This window comes from Phodopus roborovskii, unplaced genomic scaffold (assembly GCF_943737965.1).
Source record: "Phodopus roborovskii unplaced genomic scaffold, PHOROB, whole genome shotgun sequence".
Lineage (NCBI taxonomy): Eukaryota > Metazoa > Chordata > Mammalia > Rodentia > Cricetidae > Phodopus > Phodopus roborovskii.
In genome coordinates this window covers 15,127,288-15,138,300 of record NW_026126541.1, presented here as the reverse complement: position 1 = coordinate 15,138,300, position 11,013 = coordinate 15,127,288, and the positions used below count along the sequence as shown (strand labels likewise).

Sequence of the window (11,013 nt, the reverse complement as noted above, 5' to 3'; positions counted from 1 at the left end):
CTGCTGGGAGGGAAACTTTCCCGGCCCCTTTACTAAGGGAGGTGGGCAAGGCAGAGGGGACACCTCTAAGATGCGGAGCCCACGGCCCCACCGGTTCACATGCCCTTCTCCTCACCACTTTTCTCTAGTTTTCCCCTCTCTCTCTGTCCCCCCCCCCAGGCCCAGAGGTGGCCATTTCCCCGGACAACTACACTAGAAAATAAGGCCTCTCTCCCACAGATACCAACCTCCACATGATTACTACATGCATTCATTCACACATATGTGCCCATCACATAGGACAGTTGTAGAGACTGACGCATCAATTCTGTTCCAGCGACCTCACCGCACTTACATGCTCACAGCCACACACACACACACACACACACACACACACACCTCCTTAGGCGACAGCACAGCTGCACAAACAACCCAGACTCCCCTTCTCTTCCCCGGGCCCTGCTGCCATGTCACTGGGACCCAGCGCCTGATCCATCCCAGACAAAAAATACTCATGGGGGAAACATTTGAAATTACCGCCCAGTCTGTTACACTTTCACACCCAACTTCCCCCGCACAGCCCCACCAACACAAAGTAATTAAGTTACCACGCACATCCCTAAGCCAAAGGACAACCCCTGGCCCAGGGGTCTCTCCCACTGGAAGCTGTTGGGATCCAAAGAGTACTCCCTCTGGGGCCTCCCTCTTCCTCCCCCCTCCCCCAGCCTCAGTTCCAGCTGCTCCTCTTTTAATTGGAGGTACTTCTCTATTCTGCAAGCAGCAAGAGGGAGCTGGTACTGAGGGGCAGGGTTGCCAGGGGGCCTCAGGAGGGCTAGAGAGATGGATGTGAAGCTCACCTAGACAATATGCATGGCAAGAGTCAAGTTTAGCATCGAGGAAGTACCTTGTGATATGTGGAGTCCAGGATGCCCATCCCCAGCCTGGGTTTGCTGGGGGTGAATAACAAAAATTACATCACAGAATTAGGAAAGATTACTACTGTGGTTGAGGGCACCCAGGGCATCGCAAGTGATGCCCTGCTCTCTCTCCTTCCCACCTCTTCCCTAGCAGGGCTACTCCAGAAGATGAGAGAAACTGTATCAGAGACACAGGTGCTGGAACCAAGGAACAACTGTGCTTAGGCAACACTGTTGCCACGGGAAGGACAGAGGCCAGAGCTCAACAAAGCCAGATCTTCTGGTCTCTTCTTCCTGAGATGGATGCTAAGCATTGGGGCTTTCCAGTTACCCCAGGACAAACACCAGCACAGTGGACTCATAGAACTCCAGCCTTCCAGGACTGGATTCGGATAAAAAGTGACTCAGAAAATAGGTTGGGAGGACAGGGGAAAACCAAAGCACCCCTGGGCTGCTGCTGGGCTTTTTAGCCACACACTCTTAGTGGGTTGTTGCCACCTCTGCCAACCTTTGCCTGGACCAAAGGGCGAAGTGTCCTTTCAGATACCCTGGACAGCTGCTGTAGATCTGAAGAGTCTAAGAGGTGGACCAGCAGGGCTTGGTGCCAGGAGGTGGGAGAGGCAAAATAAACAGGCAATAGGACCAGAAAGGGTAGAGTATGGGGAAGTTTCCAGTGGTTTCCTGAAAAGGGCTTCAGAATGACAAACAGGTACTGCTCTGAAGAAGACTAAGAAAGACAGAGCCATGGCAGGCAGAGCTGTGGTAAGACCAATAGAAGCAAGCCCACTGGACTCCAGCCTCAAGGATGCTACAGGGCCCTCTGCCATAGTTTTCAACCTTAAATAGAAGTAGTTTTAGGTATTGAGATCCCAGAGCAATCCTTTTCTGTCTGTGGAACTTGGAACAAATTGTCTTTTATTTAAAATGGCATATGAGGGCTGGAGAGTTGGCTTGGTGATAGAGAGCAGTTGATGTTCTTGCAGAGGACCAAGATTCAGTTCCCAGAACCCACATGGTAGCTCACAAACAGCCATAACTCCAATTCCAGAGACTCATACACCCTCTTCTGGCCTCTGCAGGTACCAGACATGTACTTGGTACACATGCACACATGCAGGCAAAACACTCATACACATAAAACAAAATAACTAAATCTAAAAAATTTAAATGGTATGCAATTCACATTCCATACGTTTCAAACTTTAAAAATGCACAATTCAGTGACTTGTGTCATACTCATGAAGTCACCAACACCTAATTTCAGAAAGTTTTAATCATCCCCCAAGAAATTCTGTACTCAGTGGCAGTCATGGAAATGACTGCTCCTAGCCCTGGCAGCCACCACGAATCCACTTTCTGTCCTGTGGAGTTCTCTATCATGGCCACTTTACATAAAGAAGCTGTATAACATGCCTGTCTTTGTGCCTGGCTTATTTCACTTAGCATATATCCTAAATTCATGTTCCTTGTGGTATGAGCAAGCACTTGCTTCCTTTTTATGATGGGCTAATGTTCTGTTTTGTTTATTTGATCATCACTTGTCTGTGCTTTCTGTTTGCTAGGGACAATACTACTATGGACATTCACTCGGCTTTATTAGGCGTAAGTATTGGGCCATTCCCATCAACTTTTTAGGGTTTGTATGGGTTCTAATAAATGTGTGATGTGATATCTGACACAGTAGTTTCTCAGAAAATAATTATGCCACTTTCTGTTCTAGATCTTTCAAGATAAGAGGAAGGAAGAACACGTTCAAGTTTAGACATCTTCCCAAGTAAGTTATGGAACTGCATGGGGCAAGGTATAGAGCAGATTCTGGTTGGGTGAGGAGCAAAGGCTGGGCAGCAGGGTGAAGCTCTGCTCTCCTGGTTTTGTTTAGTGTCCACAGCTGCCAGCTTCAGGTCTTAAATGAACATTTGCCCTCCTGCCTGGAGGATAAGGTCGAGCATTTATCTTGGAGAAATGGCATCGAATTTCTATAGTTATCCATAATATTGAGTTCTGTTCTCTGAGTCACTTTGCTGTTTTCCCACAGTGCCTAGAAAGGGCCAGGCACACTGTAGGTATACAAATGTTTGTTGTTAGGTCTCCACTCATTTATTACTCATTCAAGATGAGTATATTTTATTTATTGGGACTGTATTGGGAGGGGGCAGGTATACATGGCATTTCTTGCCTCTGAGGATGGCTCTTCAAGTGAAGGTGACAGATGTGGCCAAAACAAATATGTGACAATGGGACTTGGTGAGTAGAGGTGCGGTTTTTACACGTTAGCATTTTGCCTGTTAGAGACACCCAACCCCCACCCCAGAAGGTTGAGTATAAAATGGACCTGAAATAGATCTCAGAAAGTACAGCCTATGCTTTCCTATCCCAGAACGTGGCTCCTAGGAGGGAACAGACCTTCCCTACTGGAGAGGAAACAGAGAAGGGAGTTCCTTCTCAGCCAGGCAGCTGAGGCAAAACTTTAAAGGCCTGCCCTTGTTCTGGATGCACTTCCCGATCCTAGTCCCACCAGCTCCAGTCCCCATAGCCTTATGACCCAAGGCCTCCCTCCAAAGTTTCTAAAAGCAGACAAATTAACTCCAGCTCCTCACAACAGTTCCGAGTCTGGGTTGGAAAAGCCAACTCTGGGCTAGTTGAAAGGTGGAAAGCAATACAACCCCAGTGGCATTTACTCAGACCTCGTAGGGACTGCATTTTTTGGCATACCTGTTTATTCTAACCGAAAGGGGTACCTTGAGAAATGGGCGCCCTAGCACAAGTCCCAAACCAACCCTTACCTTTGTGCCTGCGCTGAGTTGGAGTGAATGCTAATTTTTTATAACAATATATAGGCAGTTTGTTCATAGGACCTGTTTCAAAGGACAAGCCTGAACTCACCGTCCTGCCTCGGGGCCTGGGCTCCATACCTGGGGAGTAGACAGTCTTCTACTTTCTAACAAGCTGGACTTGAAGTTGCAGTAAATCGCCTGGTTGAGTGACAGGTGTTTCCCAGCTCAGCCCTTGGGGAGATTCTCCAGTTGGGCAGGACACCTGTCCCCAGGGGCCTGGTGGGCTGGACTCCTTTGGCCCTGCTCAAAGTGAGGGGGGGTGCTTCCTGCCAGGCCTGGGAAAGGGCTCTGATTTCCCTCTCCTTGGGTCCGTCTGTCTGTCCGTCTCTGGGAATGTCTGCTTGCTGTTCTTTTCTTTCTTATTTTAAACCTCTCGCTGTGGCTATCCTCTTCGCTGAGACTACTCAGAGCCCTGGTCTCGTTCCTGTGTCTCTGGCTCCGGCATCTGTCTGGGCTCCTGGCCTCCTTCTCCCCCTCCTTTCCCCTCCCCCGCGCTGTCATTCACCCGGCTCCTCTCCACGCACAGCCAATGGAGAGACCCGGCCGAAACAGCTAGGCTCGCTCGCTCAGGGCTTTTTCGCCCGGTGATTGATGTCCCAGAGTCAACGGCTGCGAGCGAGCGGCAGGAGAAGGGAAGGAGAAGCCGGAGAGGGGAAGAATACAGCTCCCCCCTCTCCCCTCCTCCCCCACTTTGGCCCTTCTGCACACTTCGCCTTCAAGTCTCAGCGCAGCCTGGAGCCGCGGTTGCCTCCGCGCCCCTGCTAGCTGCCGGGGTAGTCCAGCGCAGCGAGCGTCCGCGCCCGGGCCCCCGCGTGGGGCCGGGGCCAGCATGGAGCACCTCGGTCCACACCATCTCCACCCGGGCCACGCGGAGCCCATCAGCTTCGGCATCGATCAGATCCTCAACAGCCCCGACCAGGGAGGCTGCATGGGGCCCGCTTCGCGCCTCCAGGACGGAGAATACGGCCTTGGCTGCTTGGTCGGAGGCGCCTACACTTACGGTGGCGGGGGTTCCGCCGCTGGGGCGGGGGCCGGGGCCACAGGAGCTTATGGCGCTAGTGGCCCGGGTGGCCCCGGCGGCCCGGCGGGCGGCGGCGGCGGCGCCTGCAGCATGGGCCCACTGGCCGGCTCCTACAACGTGAACATGGCCTTGGCGGGCGGCCCTGGTCCGGGCGGCGGCGGCGGCGGCGGCGGCGCTGGCGGCGCCGGGGCGCTGAGCGCTGCGGGGGTGATCCGGGTGCCCGCGCACAGGCCGCTGGCCGGAGCGGTGGCTCACCCCCAACCCCTGGCCACTGCCTTGCCTACTGTGCCCTCTGTGCCTGCGGTGCCTGGAGTCAACAACCTCACCGGCCTCACCTTCCCCTGGATGGAGAGTAACCGCAGATACACAAAGGACAGGTTCACAGGTGAGTCCGGCCCGCGCACTCCCCGCCTGGCCGTGGCTCGGGCTCTGTGCTACCCCTACCCTGCTTGGTGGCTCCCCAGAAGCTCTTCTGAACGCCAGGTCGCCCAGCACCTCTGCGCGCCGCCGCGTTCCCCAAGTTCAGCTGCCCGCAGATTCTATCTGCTAAGAATTGTTAAGCTCTGAAGAGTTCTTGCAGCCCGAGCACTTCTGTCTCTACTCTGGGACCCCGTTTATAGAAGCTAAGATTGGTCCCCTCCCGGGATCCCCAGTCAGGTAGAGGGTAGAGGGCTGTTGATTCGGAACCACCTCTGTCAACAGTTGACTTGCAGGTCTGAGAAAGCATGCCATGTGAGCAAAAGGTTTTTTTTTTTTTTTTTTCCTCTCTCTTCCTGTTCTTGCTGCGGTTTACTGAAGCAGGCCAGGAGCCCCAGAATTGGGCACAAGGAAAGGTTCCCCTATCTCTTGCCCCCTCCTCCACACACATTCTTGGGTGCTCTGAGCTCTGGTACCGGTCGCAAAGGCCTCAAGCCGGGGTGACAAAGCAGAGCCACCCTGCTTTCTTCCTGGCTTCTTCAGGGTTAGTGGCAGCAAGGGTCTGGGCCGCTCTTTGCTCTTCCCCAGTACCCCTCCCGGGGGTCTGCTCTCCGATTTCTGGGATGAATAAAGCTCCCGTTTGGCTAGCCAGTTGGCTAAAGGACAACTCCTGGGGCCAATATGCTGTCGGTGGCGGCTCCCTCCCTTCTGCCTTAGTTCGGCCCTGGCTTCAGTTCAGTCGGCCCCAGGTCTGGCGAGCCCTCTTCCCGGGGGCTCACTTCCCGCTGGTTGCCTTTAGCTGTCCCCGGATCCTGAGACTGTGAGTCGTCCCAGGCAAATTCAGGCCCCATATCTGTGCTCGCAGCTGTTAGGAATTGGTCCCCAGTTAGCTATCGGGCCTTAGAGAGGGGAGGTAGGAGGTTTAGGCCGCTGCTTGTGGCTGGGACTCCCCAGGCAGGAGAGAGTTCCGTGGCTTAACTGCGAAGTTGTGTGTGTGTGTGTGTGTGTGTGTGTGTGTGTGTGTTCATATGGAAAGAACAGTCTACAGCTAGACCTGTCCAGGCCACCCAAAGTTACCCTAGGCCCCTGCTTCTGTTACAGACAGCACAGGCAGACAGACTGTCCTCCCAGGCCCTGAACAGACTTTGGGACCCCAGCAGAAATGGGAAACTTTGTACTCACCGTTTGGCATTCAAGAAGGGACCTTGGTCCCTGGACTCCAGTGAGACTACCTAAGTACTCTCATGAGGGAGGAGACAGGGCCTAGAGCCTGTCTCACTCCCCTACTCAGTCTTCAGGGGCTTTGCTGGAATCCACACTGTGAGCCCACTGGTGTGTGTGTGTGTGTGTGTGTGTGTGTGTGTTCCACAATAAGCCTATTATACAAAAGGTATCTTGCACAGGCCTACTCTGGAGAGTCACAGTTCACTATAGCTGCAGGCCTGAAGGAGGTTCTGAGGGAGGGTATGGCTATAGTTCCCCGTGTTGCCCTGTGTCCTGCGGCTTGTCTGGGTATGGGTCTGCGGGAGTACAGATCTGGAAGTTTGTGGCTGTTTCTGCTGTGAGTGTGGGGCTGTGGCTAAGACTTAGAAAAGGACCTAGATGTTGGACCTCTTACTTTTGGAATGACCCTTTTAGGTTTAGTGGTTGAGGTTTGTGAAGCTGGTTCCTTAACTGCCCGTGAGTGGGGGAGAGGGAGCCCCAGGGGAAGTGGATGGGATCTCTGAAGCCCCAGGCTAGGGAGGTTTCTGAAGTGGCAGCTCGGGGAGGCGTCAGCCTGGCGGGCAGGAGAGAGCCCTTTGCGGGTCCGGGGCTTGGAGTAGAGGGTTGCCGGGAACATCGCTGCCTTGCTTGGGGAGGGGGGTCTAACCACTGTGCTCTGACTCGCGCGCGGGGTGTCGGGCCTGGGACGCCTCCTGACGCTCTGCCGCTTGCCTCTGCCGTCTGTCTGTCTCCCGCTCCAGTGGCCCTCTCACCCTTCACTGTAACACGCCGTATAGGTCACCCCTATCAGAACCGGACGCCCCCTAAGAAGAAGAAGCCGCGCACATCCTTCACACGCCTGCAGATCTGTGAGCTGGAAAAGCGCTTCCACCGCCAGAAGTACTTGGCTTCGGCGGAGCGCGCAGCTCTGGCCAAGGCGCTCAAAATGACCGATGCGCAGGTCAAAACCTGGTTCCAGAACCGGCGGACGAAATGGAGGTGAGCTCGCGGGGCTGACCCGTCACGGCAGAGCAGGCTTTCTCTGTCTTTCTTGGGCTGCATGCACTCCCTCTGTTTGCTGGTTTCTGATCGGTTTAGACTAGTGGGCTCCTACAGTCACCGGGGACTGCGAACAATGGAGGGCAGGAGACTGACTGGTGGGTTGGAGAAATGTGTTTTAAGAGAAGTTCAGGGCTTTCTAGAATAGCACACTCTATCCGGTGTAGACCCGGCTGGTTTCTGCCTCTGAGGCAATCAGGCCTATAGACCAGCCTATTCTGTGCTCAGTGAGTCCTTTAGAGGCCTTTTGATTACCCAGCCTGCATTTACTGGGTGGAACCTCCCCTGACCCTGTGACTTGGAGACAGAATGACCCGTGCCAGGTTTCTGCGCTGCGCTGCAGCCGGACTCTCCGCGGAGCGTCTGGGGCCCCCGGATCGCCGGCTGCGGCTACTTACTGCTTCCTCCCTAGGCGCGTGAGCTCTGCGCGGTCGTACCCCATCATAGAAGGAGAAAATCAATCTGTGCCGGCTGTGGCGGGGATTCTCGGGTCCCTCTGAAAGGGGGGGATCAATTAGGAGCAGATGGGTATGCGTGAGAAAGAGAGACATTTTCCCTTCTGACAGACGACAACAGCACTTACCACGCTCTCGTTTTTTATTTTTCCCAATGCACGTACCTCGACCTTCCCACCAGTTCTCATGAATATTAAGCATCACACACCCTAGGCAGCTTTATTCTCCTGTTCATACCCACCCTTTCTCCAGACTTACCTTCTTGCTCCCTAGCGCCTTCCCTCACACCTTGTCCACGTTCTGGCTTCGCCTTTGCCGCTGGGAGTCTCGGTTCAGACCCTAGGGAGGTGTGTGGCCTGAGTCTGGGCAAAGTCGGCGGCGCCGCGCCGGGCGGGCCTGGGGCGGGAGGAAGGAATTGGAGTTTCCTCTTTTTCTGAATGAAGGCGAGGAATCTGCCCGGGATTCCGCCTTCGAGGCCACAAAGGAAACCCTGGGCCCAGCAAGTCGGCTGCCCCCCACCAACATTCCTGTGGCTTCAGCTCTTTGGAAAGCTAGCTAGCGAGGAGGGTGGCTGGTGCTCTCCCAGCTTAAGGGGGCAAAAGCGGGGAGAAGGGTGGTGGTGCGCAGAGAACCATCCACAGGCAAAGGGAAACTTAAACACAAAGGAACAAAGATACCCCGTTTTAGAAGAAAATAATTTTTTTAAGGTAGGAAGGAGGGGGGGCGGATGACGGAGAAATGCAAGCCGCGAGAAGAACGTGTGAAAAGGACGATATCAGATTATTTTAAAACATGGTTGGAACAATTTCCCCTAATTCAGAGAAAGCATGGGATAAAGCAGCATGAAGGAAAACACTTGGGCAGTTTAAAATTCAGGGAAGACAGCAAGATGAGAGACAGAAAGACAAGGAAAAGTCAGGAAGCCGCCGTGCGAGCTGGCCGGCGTCCGCCCCGCCTCGGGCAGAGCCCAAGGCTTCAAGCGGCTTCATCGATCGCCTACAAATTGCTTCTGGAGGCCCCGGGGACTCCCATTAGGTCTGTCCACCTTAGAGACAGACGTTTGATCTCAGTTGACAGGGTGGAGGGGCGGCATTAAATGGAATAAGTGAGTCATTGCCTCCCAAGACCGCCTGGGAGGAAGCTAGTGGGTCCAGCGGGAGCCTGGGGGCACAGGATTTGGCACAGGAAGTCTGAGGCCTCGGCCAGGCTGGAGGAGAGAAAGAAAAGACAGGTCTTCTGGTCCTCCTTCTGTGCCTTCATGAGGCAGGGCCCATCGGGTTTGGGATCTCACCCGGTGTTGGGATAAATCAGCCTATCCATGGTGTGCCAACGAGAGTGTAGGCCCTGTGCTTTAATGGGGGGGGGGCGGCAGTTTAGGACCCTTGGGTGTTTTTCACTGCTCCTCTGGGACACTTCTGCTGCATCAATTTTTGGGGTTCCCAAGGTTGTTGGGTCTTTTGTCATAGTACCCCCAAGAGTGGAGAGTACGTTAAAGGGGCCCACACGGGAGCTCAGGGGTACATAAGGGGCTATCCCCTGGGAGTGTACTGCAGGTCTGCGCAGGCGCAAAGAGGGTGAGTCCTGGCTGATAACAGCTTGTGCCCAACGCAGGCGGCAGACAGCAGAGGAGCGAGAGGCCGAGAGGCAGCAGGCGAACCGCATCCTCCTGCAGCTGCAGCAGGAGGCCTTCCAGAAGAGCCTGGCCCAGCCCCTGCCCGCAGACCCACTGTGTGTGCACAACTCGTCGCTCTTTGCCCTGCAGAACCTGCAGCCATGGTCTGACGACTCCACCAAAATCACCAGCGTCACGTCCGTGGCCTCGGCCTGCGAGTGAGCCTGCACCTCCACCCAGTGGGACCCAAGCCCAGCTGAGAGCTAACCGGAGAACCAAAACTCTCTCTGCCCTTTCTGACTGCCCGCAGGAGGGGCGTGGTGTGGTGTGGAGGGCTTTCCTGGCATGGCTGCCAAGCCCCATATCCACACACCTGTGGACACTGTTTTGTCTTCGGTGGAAGAGGGCTGGGGAGAGAGGCAAAGATCTCTTTCCAGAGGCCTGTGTGATCCTGCCCCACTCTGGAGCTGTTCAGAGTCCTCTCCGTTCTCCTCTATTTCATTTTATTCTGATTTTAATATGGGACAGAGAGACCCAAGGGAAGTGGGGGCTTGGAAGGACTTCTGGGGTCTCCAGGCCTCTGTCTGTACTGGAGCTGGAAGCCTCTCTATACCCAGGCACACACAGAGATGATACCACTGTCCTTCCAGGTGCCACCCAAGAGCCACACACAGGGGCCTATGGCAGAGTATCGTGCATATGCAGTGACCCTTGCTTTTAGGCATAGTCCAGGGGGACTCCCCTCACTCAAACACAAGGCAATAGTCAAACTTGGCCCATCACATCAGAGCAGTGCCCAAGTATGCACAGGCAGGCTTCACAAAAATTCAGCCCATTTCTCCAGATCCTGTTTGGGGAGGGGGGTAAGTTATGCACTTATAAGGTGTTTTCTGTGTAATCATTTTATAAAGTGCTTGTGTAATTTATGTGGAAAATAATAAAACCCTCCGGTTCAGGAGTTGGGGCCTTCTGCTCCTTGAGTCCAGCATTTTGCAGCTACTTGGGTTTGGTGCAAGTTGCGGCTGAAGAAACAGCATCTAGTATCTGAGCTTGAGGCATTTATGGGTGGGCAAGATTCTCAAGCTCTGGTCAGAGAGAGAGAGAGAGAGAGAGAGAGAGAGAGAGAGAGAGAGAGAGAGAGACTGGTGGGGGAAAGGTAAAGCTGAGGGGAGCCAGGCTTATATCTTGGGATTGCTAGCATTTGATAGCATAGGCTAGGTGTCTTTAGGAGTGAGAGTTTGTAGTAGCATGGGCAATCAGGGTGTTACTATTAGTGAATGCCTGAAATGATATTGAAGGTGTGATTATGTTTGTAGTTTAGTGTAAAAAAGTTTGTTTCTCCTTAAGTTGCTAATCAAAACTATCATTGTATTACACAGTGGGGCTTGTGTGTGTGTGTGTGTGTGTGTGTGTGGCATGAGAGAGAGAGAAAGGGGTGGGGAGGAAGGGACCTTGTAAGTATGCCACTGATGTTTGGAGTGAGTTTGTTATTTTCATTTTCCTGATTGTATATAAA

The 11,013-nt window shown here is 53.9% G+C and overlaps 1 protein-coding gene across 1 annotated transcript; it reads left to right on the top strand.

The window, feature by feature from the left end:
• Positions 1–4,525: 4,525 nt before the first annotated feature.
• Positions 4,526–9,795, top strand: Tlx1 (T cell leukemia homeobox 1). Its single transcript, XM_051199788.1, has 3 exons — positions 4,526–5,136; positions 7,169–7,370; positions 9,497–9,795. Exons 1-3 carry the CDS (start codon positions 4,560–4,562, stop codon positions 9,717–9,719), a joined length of 1,002 nt encoding a protein of 333 aa, XP_051055745.1. The 5' UTR covers positions 4,526–4,559; the 3' UTR covers positions 9,720–9,795.
• Positions 9,796–11,013: the final 1,218 nt, after the last annotated feature.